This window comes from Ptychodera flava, unplaced genomic scaffold (genome assembly GCF_041260155.1).
Source record: "Ptychodera flava strain L36383 unplaced genomic scaffold, AS_Pfla_20210202 Scaffold_88__1_contigs__length_448041_pilon, whole genome shotgun sequence".
NCBI lineage: Eukaryota > Metazoa > Hemichordata > Enteropneusta > Ptychoderidae > Ptychodera > Ptychodera flava.
This window is the reverse complement of record NW_027248410.1, coordinates 391213-408707: the sequence shown is the minus strand read 5'-3', so window position 1 is coordinate 408707 and position 17495 is coordinate 391213. Positions and strand designations below refer to the sequence as shown.

General features: G+C 37.5%; 1 protein-coding gene across 1 annotated transcript; it reads right to left on the bottom strand.

The window, feature by feature from the left end:
* Positions 1 to 483: 483 nt before the first annotated feature.
* Positions 484 to 9514, bottom strand: LOC139129061 (tRNA N(3)-cytidine methyltransferase METTL2-like). Its single transcript, XM_070694735.1, is given in 10 exon segments — positions 484 to 881; positions 1664 to 1729; positions 2780 to 2886; positions 3773 to 3780; positions 3976 to 4014; positions 4016 to 4102; positions 4739 to 4799; positions 5890 to 6208; positions 7816 to 7907; positions 9188 to 9514. Coding segments are annotated over 10 exon segments (1077 nt in total). The 5' UTR covers positions 9340 to 9514; the 3' UTR covers positions 484 to 735.
* Positions 9515 to 17495: the final 7981 nt, after the last annotated feature.

The window sequence follows — 17495 nt, the reverse complement described above, 5'->3', positions numbered from 1 at the left end:
CCTCTGTGTTCAAAAGTCGCATGGTTCTCTGAAGCAGCCAAGACTTGACACCTGTAATTTGTGCTGCACATTCAACAGTTTGCCATTTGCTGTTTTTATATTCACAAGCCTAAAGCACCAATCAGTGTTTTCCACCGGGGCATTGCAGGGCAACAGGGGAAATTGACTGCAAATTGTGTCATGGGAAAGGGGAATTTGATAGCCAAGATAAGCACAGCATCTCGAATTTTGACTGATGTTATGTCCTTAATTATCTACATGCAACCTCTATTTTCCCCCACCCATTGGTATTTGACATATTTTGTAGGTGGGTGGGGAATTTGACATGGTTTGGGAGGAAAAATGTCAAATTGTCCTGTTAAGCCTGCACTTCACCCGTGGAAAATATTAATAGGTGTGCAGTTTCCTAATCCCTGAACAGTCATTCATACACAGTCCACACTTGTAACCTTTCAGTTCGGAAACATTCTAAGGAGTTAATCACAGAGTTCAGAATTCTCTTTATTATTGTCCAAAAAACAAGTACATTCGTTTTTAAAAAGACAATGGGGCATCAAGCTGGATAAAATGCACATTTATTCTGACGTAATGTAAATGGTATAGCTAGGTAGCCGTGATTTTGACAAACTGTTTTTCAAACCAGCTAATTATGAGCTTTGTCAACCACGCCAAAGACATGACACTCATTGAGTTCAAATAAATAGTAAATTTCATGCCTGACCGCTGAAATGAACGCTATGATTTGATTGGCTTCCTGAATTTACACTGTATCCAAACGCGGTACATGGTGAGCTGACGTCCACGATTGACTTGTAATCTCCTATCAATGGAATTCTGCTCTTCTACCAACCCTGCTGATGTAAACATTGTCCCCAGTTCATCTGCAAAATAAAAAAGATCACGAAAATACAATGAGTCATTTCAGTATTTGATCACTTGTTCATTATTGATTGATAAGGTGATGTGCCACATTACCCACAATTCAATTCTAAATACACCTATACATATTGATTACCCATAATTCAATTCTACATGCACAAATACATGTTGCTTCCTGACAACGTCTCGATGCTTAGAAAATTCAGAGAAGGGTTTCATTGATTTTGAAAAAAGATCTCAGGCCACTTTTCATTCTCATAGCATATTTTGAATGAGTTTAGAAACATGTTTTTTGTATCAAGAGATTACCATTTTGTGAAATTTAAAGTACCTTTAATACAGACAACAAAATACACTGGGTGGAAAGAAGACACACAAAAAAGAATTTTACCGGTTTTAGCAGTGTTAAGAGCACTGCAATAATTTTGAATGAATATACAATGAGATTGCAAATTAAGTCCTTACATAGAATAACCACTTTAATTGGTTCTTGCTCTCCTGCAAAAAGTCCAGTATTTATCCTTTGAACTGTTGATCGATTTTATTCTTTAATTTCTACTTCATTGCTGTCCAATGTACTTTATGTTTATTACTTCTCAAATTTCATGTTTCAATACAACATATGGTTCACAAATGTAGTTGTGTACTCATTTCAATTATATGTTCCAACATACGACTGAGGAGAGATAGTTGTTACTATAGAATTATCCACTGATCAAGTCGAGGCACTTGTCAGTGATTTATGGTACTGAGTGTTGTGTTAGTATCTGATCACCAGTCTTACCCTGCGTGAAGAAATACACCCTGGTACCGTCACCTCTGACATAGAAATTATCAGATAAACAGCGACCTGCAGATAGAGAAATCAATAGTACACAGTGAGAGAAATATTTACTGCTTATACATGAGTGATTGTATTGTGGTAATACCCCATCAAAATACTCCACTGCTGCATGCTAAATTTTTTTATTCGGCAAAAACAGATGTTCTGCAATGTAAAATGCAGTCCAAGTATTGTAGCTTTCATTCGGCAGTACATGCAATAGACAAGAGAATTTTGAATATTTTGTAAGAAAATATTGAAACTGGTTATTGCTATTATGCTGGTCACACATGATGAGCAGAAACCCTTCATGTGATAGGATATACACTTTACATATTTTGATTGCCAAAAGACAACAGTAGGAGATACCCATGTATGCATATTTCAGGAAGATACTATGCCAATAAATGTTAATTTAACACATACACTATCATGGACAAATATTGAAAACTGTACAGTACGATTTTATTAGATTTTGGTTTGTTGAGTTCAACCTGTTGACCTATAAACTATACATTTAGAAAACCTATCCCATGCTTCAGATCACATTCATGTTGCAATTGTATAAAATGCTCTTGTACCACATGACTATTGTCCTCTGATCACTAGATACTTTGGTACATCCCTGGTGTTTTCAATAGGATAGGGACTTACTGTACACCTGAGTACAATATTTGTAAATTGGCATGTAGCCAAATAAACGTGCCACTCAGGTGTACCAGAATCAGACACGGGTTAAAATCAGTCATTAACTATAAATCTTGCCTCCTGACATATGTCCATGTCTGGTTATTATTTTTATGGTACATATGAATCTCCATGGTATTAAACATGAGTATATTTGGGTCTGTTGTATGAGGGCGCTCCAACACTCAAAACAAGTGTAGAAGCGCCCTCATACAATGGATAATCATCATATTAAGACTTCAAAGGCTAGTGTGATTATTGCCCACTAAATTTAGTAGTCAGAAGGTAAACTCTAGTCATCACTTGACATGAGACTTCAGCTAACTCCTTGCTCTGACTATTTCCGGGAAATGAAGGCATTTAACGTAGAATGATTGGAATCCCACTGACCTTTTTTAAACCTGAGTTGCGCCATGTCGTATCGTCCATAATCCCGAAATAACAAAAGTCCACCGGGCTTCAGATGGCTGCACAGTCTATCAATAGCTGACTGCATTCTGGGATAAAGACAGAAAAAATGTGTGACAACTTTGGTAGGCTATGAATCCTTCCTTTAAAGTTCTACCTTTGCCAGACTTATTTTACTAATTTCACTCAGACTTTTCAACAGATAATTCAGGGCACAAGTCAATACGGTTTGTCTCACTGAACGTTCGGAATTAGAGATATCTAGTTCAAAAAGCTGTAAATAAAATGAACCAGCATCCATGTCATAACTCAAGCTGAAATATTAACACTACAGACAACAATTAACACACTGAACAGAAGGAAATTTCTCCGGATAATTAGTTTTGATTAACATGGCTCTCCCATTCAAGAAATTATGGAGAAAAAGCTCAAATTGTAAGTACCCATGACTACTGCTGCCGGCACTGACTGAAATCACTGTTACAACACCTATGGGATTGGATTGCTGTGATACACACATCAAGTTGAACAGATCAGACATTCAGTATATTTTTGATACTGTAAAATCATTGTTTGATAGGATTGAAATGTGCTATTATTGCTTTTTGATTTTCTGCTGGATTAGTATATCCAAGTGAAATTCTTTGGAAAACCGTAGAATCTAGTGCTGTACTAGCAAAACCAGCCAAATGAAAATATGTTTCAATTAACAAGGTGAAACCATCTTCCCGCCAAAAGTTGGCAACTTCATAACCAGCAGGAAATGTAGTGAACTGAGAGTGACACTGTTCAAATATCTATCTATAGTTTAATACATTGCCATTCAGTTTATTGAACTGCGAATCATATATATGAAACATTACACAACTGAGAATTCTTGAGAATGTTGTATTCAACAAAAAAAATATTAAATCAATGAGGGCCCTGTTCATTTTGTGGTGATTTTCTTCTGTGATGGAATTATGACCCTGTGACCTTTCTGGCTCTGTGAATTTGTTTATTGAAAATTTTCATCCATGATTCCACAGACATCTGTGGTGATTCTCATGATTGTCAGAATGTCATTCCATGACATTGTGGCCATAATGCAGGAACAAATCAACAAACAGACTGACAAAGTTAAGGAACACAGACCCTGTAATGAGTAGTGTATCACGTACTTGTCTGTGTGAGTGGACAGCTGACAACTCAAATATAAGAACTATGATGTCCAGACTGTTTTTCTGAAAATGGCAAAACTGCTACATCACCGACAATATCACAAACAAATGCATGTCATCGTTTGGTACTGTAGTCAGCATGACTCTGTAGCAGAAATACAAAGGTTTTATGTCTTTTTGTGAATCAGCTGTGACATTCTGTAATATCAGTGTGGACAATTAACAGTTGATAGATTTTCATGATTTGACAATTTAATTCAATTGTATGCTTATAGTACATTTATATCAAGTGACAAATTCAAGATAATAATCAACATTGACTGCCATATGTCATTGAAACTCAATGGGTACCAAATCAGCAGAAATCATTTGCATAATGCTGTAAATCTGAATATAAAACGCAATCTTTAATAGTGAAATAGTGATATATGTCTAAATGTCTAAATGTAATTGACTGGAAAAAGACTGGTAAACAAAGAAATAAAGATGATTCAGTAATGCGAAAAAATGCATTGGTAAACCCGAAGAGCACTTGGCCCATCTTTCTTATGTCATTAATCAGCGTTTGTCTGAGGGTGTCTTTGGTATCAAGTAAATACACATATACCCCTAGGATAGTGTTGAATTGTACAACAGTCTAACATGGGGCCCACCGCTCTTCAGTCTTGTCAATGCACCTTTCAATAAAATCACAGAATACAACTTCAACAACCACAATTCTATGTCAAATTCGTGTGGTGCAACAGCATCATTACTTGGAAATTGCAGCATCTACATTTACCTTGACCAAGTCGATGGCAGTACTGGAGAAATCACAGCAATAAACAAACAGGCCCGGGTCACTGCAATGCAAATAATTTAAAAAAATATATATATTTAATAATGGATGAAACTGCAGTCTAACCTTTATTGCTTATTCAAAATGCTTGTCTAAGATGGAAACCACACTGCTCTACTCCTTAGGAAATCTTGAATTCATCCATGCATGGCTGATGCATGAATTCTACGGTTTGGGATACATGGATATTACACTATACAGAGAACTTTCAACCTGCAGGTGGCAACAGAATTGTGTTGGTTTACTGGGACCAGGGTGAGATATATTCATGTCCATTCTGATGTCTTGAGATCATAGTCTACAGGATTCCAGTGGCTCCATGATTTAATATAATTCCTGCTTGTGGTATATTGAAGTTTTTCACTGTATAGCCATCTCAGTAGTGACAGTAATATATTGTAGGGCAAGACATGGAAGGCGTAGATATTGGAGCACATGACTTACTAACTGACGATTTACACTGCCACAAAAATGACACTATAAAAAACTTTGCTGATGTATGGTACTAGTAGTATTTCTTCACTTTCAATGGACTGCAGCCATGATTGAGAAGATTGGGTCATCCCGTCTGCAACTGTGCAACTTTCTTGTTGATAAATATATTGTCTTTCTATAACCCCCCTCCCCTTAAGTCTCTACCAATACATGATAAGTCAAATTTGTGGATTATCAGCATTCAAGGTCTATAGGTATTTGTTTGTACCATGATTTATGAGTACATACATTTACATTGAAGGAGTCAAAACATTGCATATGAAAAACAAAAGTTCTTTAAAGAAAGATTTACAAAAAGATGGCTTTGGAGATTGTTTTGAAATAAGATTGTTCAGTTCAACTCTTCCCTGTACAGACTGATGACAGCTAGATGCATGAACTGCCTTTCTCAAAATAGTGACTAGTTTGAGAGGAGGGTGTTACAAGAGTAACAAGTCGTGGGGGGGGGGGGGGGGGGAGTTATGGGCCACATTACTTACTTATCGGGGCACATCAAACACAGAACTTATCTACCATCATCTAACAATTAATATAGCGCCTGATATCCAAAGTGACCATGCTCAGTGGCACTTAAAGTGATGAGGAGGATGAAAACTTACTTGTTGGTTTGGAGTATTGGGAACACAGTGTTTCCTACACCGCACCCAACTTCTAATATCCTGGTACTAGCACTGGATCCTGGAAAATCCTCTTTTATCTTTCCCTCTTTGAGGTTAACTTCTGCAATTGCATTTGCACGTTGATGAGTGTCCTTAACTGATGAAAGTCCAGCTTCTGTATCATTTGAATTGACTGTGTTTGGCTCAGGAGCTAACTCTGGAAACTCTGTAAAAAGCCAGTGTCTGTCTTTAAAGAATCTATTCTGGTGTTGAGTGTAGAAGTCATTCCAGTACTGGTCTGCATCTGATTCATACTTCTCTGTTAAAAAAGAGAAAAGAGACGACATAAATTGAGTATGAATTGACGTGACACCAGTTTATCTCACATACAAATAACACAGTCATGTACGGTACAGTATTTCTGACAGGCAAATGCTGCCATTTGTCTTTGCATGTGCTGAAAAATCACTCTGTTCCAGAATGCTTATAATAACACTTGTGGTTCTAAAATTTTATGTTCAAATACACAAGGCAAAGGGTAGAATACACCTATGTGACTGATTTTCAGAGATTAAATGTTTTACAACATGTTTTGCTGGTCTGGTGCTCACATGGACTCATGTTGAAGTCTGTGGATAAAATCAAGTTTTCACCATTTTGTTTCCATGAATGTAAATAAGTTATTTTTTCCCTCGAATGAAGCACTGGTATCAGTGAAAGTTTAAACCTTTGAGCTTGGAGGAACATATGATTACCTCAAGGCAAATATTAATAGTAACATTACATTTATATGAGAAGAAATAAAACCACTAGATTGACTGATACCAGTATCATCAATGTACAAAATAATATTGGGCCCATGAAATTTTCCTAACATTAGGATGTTCCTAGTGGATATGAAAAATTCATTTTTACAGTCATTCAGTGTATGTGTTTGTTTGATACTAGATGAATAAAAGTGGGAAATGTGCACTTTGGCATTTATTTGCTTTTCTGGAAATTGCCTGATCTTAATATCTGATCTGAATAAAGATGATGACTCAGGGTAGTTATGAATGCCCTTGATACAAATGTGTGTGGATGAACATAGACAGTCTGAGATCTTTGCTGTGACTTCAGATATTTCTATATGTTTGTGATAAACAAGGGATAGACGGTTCAGCTTAAAGACAGTAATTGAGAATGCTCTACACATAACTGTTTAAGTCCTCCCTATGACTGCAGTACTTTACAATTCCATTGAATCAATTATTTTACACAAGTCAAAGGTGTGTGATTGAGGTTAATGGCAAAAGAAAAGCTATCAAATTGTGGGATGTTATCTAGTCCACATTCTCTTCCCTCTCTCTCTCTCTCTCTCTCTTGTTTGTAGTGTGAGAGTTTCATTATACTGACCAGATAGTGTGGTAATAAAATCTATGATCAAAGAAACAATTCTTTAAACGTTAACTGTAATTACATTGAAAGATCCAATCATGACAGGATGCTCCTGTGGTTTGGTTAGGAGGGGCTAGAGCGCCCTCACAAGCCTGAATCTCTCAGTCCATTCTCTGATGTACATATGGTTGACATCGGAGCATTAAAAGGGCCAGAAGCTGTTACATTAGATAATGTTTTTTTCAATATTTTTCTTTTTAATGTCAGTGTTTCTTATTCTACTCCCTATTTGCATGTCGAGATACAGTGTTGAGCTTGCCAACTTGGCCTGTATTTGATATTGTTGACAAATGAATTCTGATCCAGACTAGAATTCCAATGTAAACAATACCAGTGTATAGTTTTGGTTTCAATATGCTTTGTGTTGTAGAACAAGAACTTGCACTTGACAAACGCAACAAAAATAATGAAAAAAATTTACCAACAGTTACAGCTACTGGCTCTTCAACTACATTACAACAGAAAGAAAAGTTCATAAATTCCACAGACCTCTTTGCTCTTCCTGGATGAAAAGTTCTGAGTTTTCAGCAACTTTTTTCCTGGCAACCTCTTCTTGTTCTTCATCCCACTGAACATTATCCCTGAATAAAACAAGATTTTGTTGAGGAAATTTAGCATACAGTCTGTTTAGCATACAGTCTGCTGTCCTGCCGCAGATGTTCTAACTTCTATGTACATTCCAAACATTTGTGTCACTTGTTAGTGTGTTTCAGGATTTGATTTTTTGAGGAATAATCTACATGTTTATAAATGTATTAATTATATTTACTATCCATATTTTTATAAAAATTTTACAACAAAGGGTCATGATTATGCCTACATAGTTCATATGAACACATATGACGGGGAGACATGATGGCTAATGGTTTTACTCTGGAATAAAAGGATGTGCAATATTCTACACAAGGGATCACACAATCATAGTACAAAAAGGAGCTATGTACAAATGCGTATGAGAATGCACAGATTTTTGTGTGCATTTGCACAAGTGGGTTTGTTTGTACCACCCTTCTTTCGATTTCTTGGTTTTGCCATTGTGATGATGGGGATGCAAATACTTTGCCCAGTGTTATTATGACCTGACTAGGTAGAAATTCCAAGGCATGTAGATGGTACATGGTAATGACTTTGGTTGTGTGCTTATTGATACATTGGACTAGAGACAAGTGGAAATAATATCATAAGCCAATGTACTGACCTGTAAATGAATATTTTGAGATATCATAGTAATTTTTTAGGGTAGGTTTTGGGCTTGAGAGGCATATAAAGGGAAGGGGCTTGAAATTTTGTGACCATGCAAAGGGGGAATCTGAAATGTATTGTGGTCGGTATTGTTGTGAATACCTAAAAATAAAAAAAAAGTAAAAACAAACACGGTGGAGGGACCGTGAAACAAATGAATAATTCAACCGCAAGCCCTTGGGATCATGGAGGTAGGAAGAGACCTTTCTACCTCCATGCTCGAAACAAGAAACAAAGCAAAAATTCTGACTATCCAGAGGTATAGATCTGTCTGACTTTTTGATGTTTTTTGGAGGGGTCAAGGCATTGAGTGAATATCTAAAATACCATTATGATCTCATAATTTCACAATTGCTCCGATTCCTCCCCTCCATCCCACTTGTGACTGAAGTCTCACACAGTGCGAAATCAACCAAATCCCTGCAATCAATCATTCCTGTCGCGGTAGAGTTAAAAGATGGCATCACACTAGAGAAAACGTTGTCCCAAGCACATCTGGGGAATATGCTGAAGTTCTATGATACCATAAAAGAACATCTCGGTGTCCAAATTATCTTCGCATAGTGACCGGACGTCCAAGCCGGACGTCAGCAACTTTCTACGTACGACATTTACTTACCATGCGTTATGTTCAAACACTTTACTTGGATCTTTCAGATACCTGGAGCCAAACTGCGGTCGCTTTATCTCCTCTTTTGCGCCATCGATGCGATTATCGCTTTCTCCTTGAATTGCCACTTCTTTAGCAATATCAGCACTGTTGGTAGCCATCCTGTACGCCACGGTCCCTCCACGCGTACGTAGCGTAGAATCGTGCCTGGTATTGGATCACGTATTGGATCCGGGCCGGAGGAGATCTCTCGGTGGAGTTCAATCTCCAGGCAGAGTCATCTTATCGCGTATTACCCACAATTCCTGATGTGTTCGATTCGGCGATAAGTGACTCTGCCACAGGTGTCCTGTTTACGTGGTAAATCACCACATACCGATCCGCAAACCGGAAGTCAGCTCTAAAACCGACACCGAGACGAACTCGCCGAAATACAAAGTCCATCCTCGATGCAAAATGTTCATCGGTTTGAAAACTAATTACTATAAGTTTATAGCAAAACACGAACTGGAAAAATATAATTACCATTGGAACTTCTTTTAAATAGTGTAATTATTCGGAAGAAACAAGGCTTTGACCTTTTCTGACCTTTGGGCGAATCCCCTGTATCGTCTGCTGATGATGTATTTTCTTGAATTGTGACCCCTCCTGCACTCGAAGTTATTTATCATGGCCGTATATATGAATACTCAAGAAAGAACAATAAATAAACACTGAAAAGAGAAAATGGCGTTTTTATTTGAATTTGTAGATAACTGTGCGCGTGCTGGAACGAATTCCAACTGCCGCGCGTTACTGTGGCAATACCATAGATACAGTGCGCGACAGGTAAAAAAGTAGTTCATTGACGTTCCAATGACCTCGAGGTCACATGAATATTAATCTGCCTGTGCCAGAGATACTTATTAGCGTACGCGCGATAAGAACTCTGGTTCGAGAGTGGGTGGAGTTGTGACGTAAAAGGACAGTCCTGACCTCTATCAGGCTCGTTCGCATACTAAAATACAAGTCGCGAAAATCTTTGTTTGAAATGCTCTAAATATTATACCAAAAATATACGTTAGAGCGTAATATTTTCAGTTTGTTTCAACGACTTTCAGTTGACCTAAATTTGAAGGGCAAAAATAATGTGCAGCAATAAATTTGAGAATGAGTCTCGGCGCGGATGAGCGTACCGGAAAGAGAAAGGAGGTATGTAGCAAACAAACAAATATGCTAATAGCTCACTTTGGAACGATGCTGAAGTTATTTTCGTATTCGTTTTCGTATTCGTTTTCGTATTCGTATTCGTATTCGTATTGGAGTCACTGACAAAATTTTTTATTTTTAGTCCAAATTTCGCACACGATGCTGAAGTTATTTTCGTATTCGTTTTCGTATTCGTTTTCGTATTCGTATTCGTATTGGAGTCACTGACAGAAATTGTTATTTTTAGTCCAGGTTTCAGGTATGAAACGTGCAATATACGATATTTACTGAGGTTAAAATATTGTGATAATTTGATTCGTAATTTCATCTGCCAAATTTGGTTAAATTTACATAAATTTGCATTTGTAGATTTTAAAGAATTTTGTTCACTTCATTTTATTTGAAAAAAAATACTTAAAATCGGTTGGGATCTGGTAAGGCAGCATCTTCGCTTGCCAATGTCTCTTGACCGGGCAGCTGGATGCACCCCGAAATCAGGTGGTCAGTGCCAAGTAATGGCACTCGTGAGAGCGGATGCAAAGGAGCTGCCCTGGACTGTACTATTGTTTTGCGGGGAGGGCAGATTTTTTGAGGCGCTGCAAAACGGGTGACTGTTGAAAGCTATGATGAACGGGGGACTTGTCTAGGACAACCATCTGAATAAAAAATGTGAAATTGTTATATCCGGTCATCCTTTTGGACTCACTTTAGAATGATCATATCCATTTACAATTTGTATTTCAAGTATTTTACTTGATTTTGATATGGCTCTACGTAGACCTGAAATAAATTATAATAACAATACAATACAATACTTTACAAAACTCAGGGAGTGCGGTAAGGCAAAAATTACAAATTGCAAGTTACGACTAAGTTGTACGTGCTGCTACAGGGAAGAAAGTAACATAAATCAATGACAATAGGTAGTTTATCTTTCAGAGTAAAGATGTGAGCAATATTATACATAAAACCGGACCGACCGATAATTCATGTATTACATTCAATCAGGGCTCAAAGTAGCGACCATTTTCAGTCGCATAGGCGACCAAATTTTATGAGATTGCGACTGAATTTTTTCAAGACATTTCTCCATACCGTATACGTGATCAAATACAACTATATCATATATTCGCTCAGTGTTCACGGAGCATCGTCCTGAAAGGCCACGACCCCAAAATACGCATTGAATAAGTATAGCAAATACTCAAAGGTTTGAGCGCGTTCTCTCCACTGCACAGCGCTGCCAACGTGTCTGCTGATGTTATCTTGAATGATCTGTCAAAATATCCCATGAATTTAATGATAAATTTTACTACAATCCAATCAAGTATCAGAAGCAGTTTTAGTGCTGTCACATCATTTCAAATGAACCAATCATAATCCCAGCATAAAATGTCATCAAAATATAGCTGACAAGGGAAAACAAGCAACCAGTAACTGCAACATGTTTCATGCGTTCACGTGCGTAATGAATATTTGCGTTAGTGGCATGTGACCGGCTAGACCATTTCCGGAAATCGTCCTTTGGAAAGCAGATCAAAGCATCGATTTCATCAAGCTTGGACTGCATTATCCTGCTTCATAAAGGTTTTTGTTTTCAGCTAGATCTAAATAGCAAGCATCTTTGTTGAAATATCATGGCAAATCTGCCGGGTAGCGACTGCAATTATGTAGAACCATGGAGGTAGTAGTAGGGTGGCCAAAGTTTAGCTCAAATGTTGCGACATTATACGCAGCTCACGCACACTGAAAGTGAAATTTGATTTCCGTGAAATTTTAAACGCCATTTTTTCTGAAAATAAGTAGCTCAGTTACCGAAAAAATGGATATTTCCAATTGAAATCGATGTATGAGGCAGGTTTCATTAAAAAACTAAAGAAAAAACGATAGAAAAATAGTGTTTTTCCTCTCAAAAAATGCCACTTCGTACTGACCAGCCACAGCGCTCGAGTGGTCGCCGCTCATGGCACGCACTTCTGAATCCAGTCAATACCTATTTCGCAACGGAACTGCTTTCGGGCCCTGTGCACGCTGTCATAGAACTGTGAAATTTGGCCAGGAAGTGGCAGACCATCCCATTTACATGTAGTGGTGAGTTTTTGTTATATTCTGGGAATTTTAGCCAGCAAACATGAGGTAAAGTGAGTACGGTAAATTCGGTGTAGATTTTTCCCATTTTGATACATATTTTTGCCATAAAACTTGTAGCATGTTCTTTTTAAACATCATTCCAACATTTCTGTGAAATATGACGAAAATCTGTCCACGAGCACAAGTACGAATCATAAACACAAAACCGTGTTCATTCATAGACCTCAGTACAGTGTGACTCAAGATGGCGGCGGAAGGCAGTCACACTGACACACCATTGACAGCCTAGCCTGCCTGAGGCTGAAGTTAGGGACAGCTATTTCTTACAATTTCATGGCTGAAAATGAACTGCATTAAAAGAAAATTGGCAGTTTAAATTGATTTATTAGAATTGAGTGTTATTAAATAACATTGTGACAAAATTGCATTGTATTGTGAGCTCTAGTTTTTAAGTTATGTGAATTCAAAATTCATAAAAAACATAAAAATCCATCCATTTTTCGATGGTACGGTGCCGCCGCATTTTGACTAAGTCAGACAAAATATTTTCAATTTTCAACACTCACAGTTTCAAAATCCAAGACTGTGCATCAGTCAAATCTTGATTTTTCCGTAAATATTGGGTAAATCTGTGCACAAGACACATAGTTTAATGATTCCATGTGAAGTAAATAAAAAATTATGGGTTGCCAAACTTGAAGGAATCGGCATACTTTGAAATAATTTTAAAATTTGCCGAAAATTGTCCGCGAAAAAATGGCATTTTATTGCTTTAAAAATTCATAACTTTTGATTGGATACAGCTATTTGCATAATTTTTTTTTTATTTTTCTTCTTTAACCCCATTCTTGCTAAAAATCCATTTAAACTGTGTGTATAAACAAGAGAAAAAAATGGCTTGGCCACCCTAGTAGTAGAGAACAGATCATGGATGGGACTGTGGCGATGACCTCAATGACCCGAGCGAGTTCGATACACGCCACAAGTACCGCTGCGATATCACAGCTAGGATTAAATGCGCATATACGTTCGAGTTTTGTTCTCTTGCCTACAAAATATCTCGGCGAAGGTTGATAGTTGCTGCATTTCTATTCAGAGTTTTTGTTGAAAAAAGTAGCTATCTACGGCTAGCTGCTTAATTGGTCCCCCAAAATAGTACTGCTGAAAGTTTGTGGAGTGACCTGCAGAACGGAGTTGTAGAGCGGGGCAAACTGTGTAACACTAAAACTGGATCGCACAGTAACAAATGACGGAAACCGATCGAGCCAGTTGCGGCAGCTACTAGACTAGCTGAAGTCTATTTCTCATAGAATACAGGTATTTCTCGATATTTCGCGATACAAATTAATTTCCATGCATTCTGGTGTATCTTATCATAACGCAAGTTGATCAACATGTTCTGGCAATGACAGTTGACGCAAACGCAAGGAAAGAAAAAGAGATGGGCCGTACTGAAATAAAGACTCTGACAACAGCTCACACATTAATTTAATCTTTATTAGGGAAACAAATGTACCGATCGGGACATAGGTCTATGATACCATTTTATTCATCTCGTTTTCTTTTATGACGCTTTCCCACATCATATGAGATGATATTTTCTTTGCGACAGCAGTCTAAATATAGCATGTCATCGACTTAGGGGCATGCGATAACGTTGAGCCCTGCATTCACTGTCGTTATGACGATCACTTTCTCAGAGATATCAGTTTAAAACAAGAAAATTACCTTTTAAGTTTACAACTCGTCAAATTGGGCGGGTCAGCTAAATTTCCATTATCGATACTAATGATGTCAACAGAATGTTTAAGTAGGTTGTTGTGATAGAAGTTAATACGAAAACGAATACGAATACGAATACGAAAATGATGTTTGTTTAAAAAATCTTTCCTCCAAAGACTACTACTGGCCCACAGGCGCTAATAGCTTGGTAGTCTGCTAAATAGATCGATTTTCGGCTCGATCTATCGATCCCGTGGTCAGTATGCCCGCCACTGTAACCTAGTGAGTATTTTGGTTACAATGGCGCGCATATCGACTACGGGATCGATAGATCGAACCGAAAATCGATCTATTCAACAGACTACCCAGCTAAGGAGTGCCTGTGTACTGGCCGTTTGTTTTTAAAATCTCTCCTCTAATTATAGCAACGATATCTTTCAATCTAGGGCCTAAAAAGATTGGATCTTTTTCAACTTACATTCTCAAATATTGAAGTATTGATATGTTGTCATATAAAAAGCACTTTAAGTTCTGTAAAGGCAGAACTTTCATATTATACGTGCGAAATACGATGCTGAAGTTATTTTCGTATTCGTTTTCGTATTCGTTTTCGTATTCGTATTCGTATTCGTATTGGAGTCACTGACAAAATTTTTTATTTTTAGTCCAAATTTCGCACGTATAATATGAAAGTTCTGCCTTTACAGAACTTAAAGTGCTTTTTATATGACAACATATCAATACTTCAATATTTGAGAATGTAAGTTGAAAAAGATCCAATCTTTTTAGGCCCTAGATTGAAAGATATCGTTGCTATAATTAGAGGAGAGATTTTAAAAACAAACGGCCAGTACACAGGCACTCCTTAGCTGGGTAGTCTGTTGAATAGATCGATTTTCGGTTCGATCCCGTAGTCGATATGCGCGCCATTGTAACCAAAATACTCACTAGGTTACAGTGGCGGGCATACTGACCACGGGATCGATAGATCGAGCCGAAAATCGATCTATTTAGCAGACTACCAAGCTATTAGCGCCTGTGGGCCAGTAGTAGTCTTTGGAGGAAAGATTTTTTAAACAAACATCATTTTCGTATTCGTATTCGTATTCGTTTTCGTATTAACTTTATCACAACAACCTACTTAAACATTCTGTTGACATCATTAGTATCGATAATGGAAATTTAGCTGACCCGCCCAATTTGACGAGTTGTAAACTTAAAAGGTAATTTTCTTGTTTTAAACTGTTATCTCTGAGAAAGTGATCGTCATAACGACAGTGAATGCAGGGCTCAACGTTATCGCATGCCCCTAAGTCGATGACATGCTACATTTAGACTGCTGTCGCAAAGAAAATATCATCTCATATGATGTGGGAAAGCGTCATAAAAGAAAACGAGATGAATAAAATGGTATCATAGACCTATGTCCCGATCGGTACATTTGTTTCCCTAATAAAGATTAAATAATGTGTGAGCTGTTGTCAGAGTCTTTATTTCAGTACGGCCCATCTCTTTTTCTTTCCTTGCGTTTGCGTCAACTGTCATTGCCAGAACATGTTGATCAACTTGCGTTATGATAAGATACACCAGAATGCATGGAAATTAATTTGTATCGCGAAATATCGAGAATACCTGTATTCTATGAGAAATAGACTTCAGCTAGTCTAGTAGCTGCCGCAACTGGCTCGATCGGTTTCCGTCATTTGTTACTGTGCGATCCAGTTTTAGTGTTACACAGTTTGCCCGCTCTACAACTCCGTTCTGCAGGTCACTCCACAAACTTTCAGCAGTACTATTTTGGGGGACCAATTAAGCAGCTAGCCGTAGATAGCTACTTTTTTCAACAAAAACTCTGAATAGAAATGCAGCAACTATCAACCTTCGCCGAGATATTTTGTAGGCAAGAGAACAAAACTCGAACGTATATGCGCATTTAATCCTAGCTGTGATATCGCAGCGGTACTTGTGGCGTGTATCGAACTCGCTCGGGTCATTGAGGTCATCGCCACAGTCCCATCCATGATCTGTTCTCTATTATTAGGGTGGCCAAGCCATTTTTTTCTCTTGTTTATACACACAGTTTAAATGGATTTTTAGCAAGAATGGGGTTAAAGAAGAAAAATAAAAAAAAAATTATGCAAATAGCTGTATCCAATCAAAAGTTATGAATTTTTAAAGCAATAAAAATGCCATTTTTTCGCGGACAATTTTCGGCAAATTTTAAAATTATTTCAAAGTATGCCGATTCCTTCAAGTTTGGCAACCAATAATTTTTTATTACTTCACATGGAATCATTAAACTATGTGTCTTGTGCACAGATTTACCCAATATTTACGGAAAAATCAAGATTTGACTGATGCACAGTCTTGGATTTTGAAACTGTGAGTGTTGAAAATTGAAAATATTTTGTCTGACTTAGTCAAAATTGCGGCGGCACCGTACCATCGAAAAATGGATGGATTTTTATGTTTTTATGAATTTTGATTTCACATAACTTAAAACTAGAGCTCACAATACAATGCAATTTTGTCACAATGTTATTTAATAACACTCAATTCTAATAAATCAATTTAAACTGCCAATTTTCTTTTAATGCAGTTCATTTTCAGCCATGAAATTGTAAGAAATAGCTGTCCCTAACTTCAGCCTCAGGCAGGCTAGGCTGTCAATGGTGTGTCAGTGTGACTGCCTTCCGCCGCCATCTTGAGTCACACTGTACTGAGGTCTATGAATGAACACGGTTTTGTGTTTATGATTCGTACTTGTGCTCGTGGACAGATTTTCGTCATATTTCACAGAAATGTTGGAATGATGTTTAAAAAGAACATGCTACAAGTTTTATGGCAAAAATATGTATCAAAATGGGAAAAATCTACACCGAATTTACCGTACTCACTTTACCTCATGTTTGCTGGCTAAAATTCCCAGAATATAACAAAAACTCACCACTACATGTAAATGGGATGGTCTGCCACTTCCTGGCCAAATTTCACAGTTCTATGACAGCGTGCACAGGGCCCGAAAGCAGTTCCGTTGCGAAATAGGTATTGACTGGATTCAGAAGTGCGTGCCATGAGCGGCGACCACTCGAGCGCTGTGGCTGGTCAGTACGAAGTGGCATTTTTTGAGAGGAAAACACTATTTTTCTATCGTTTTTTCTTTAGTTTTTTAATGAAACCTGCCTCATACATCGATTTCAATTGGAAATATCCATTTTTTCGGTAACTGAGCTACTTATTTTCAGAAAAATGGCGTTTAAAATTTCACGAAAATCAAATTTCACTTTCAGTGTGCGTGAGCTGCGTATAATGTCGC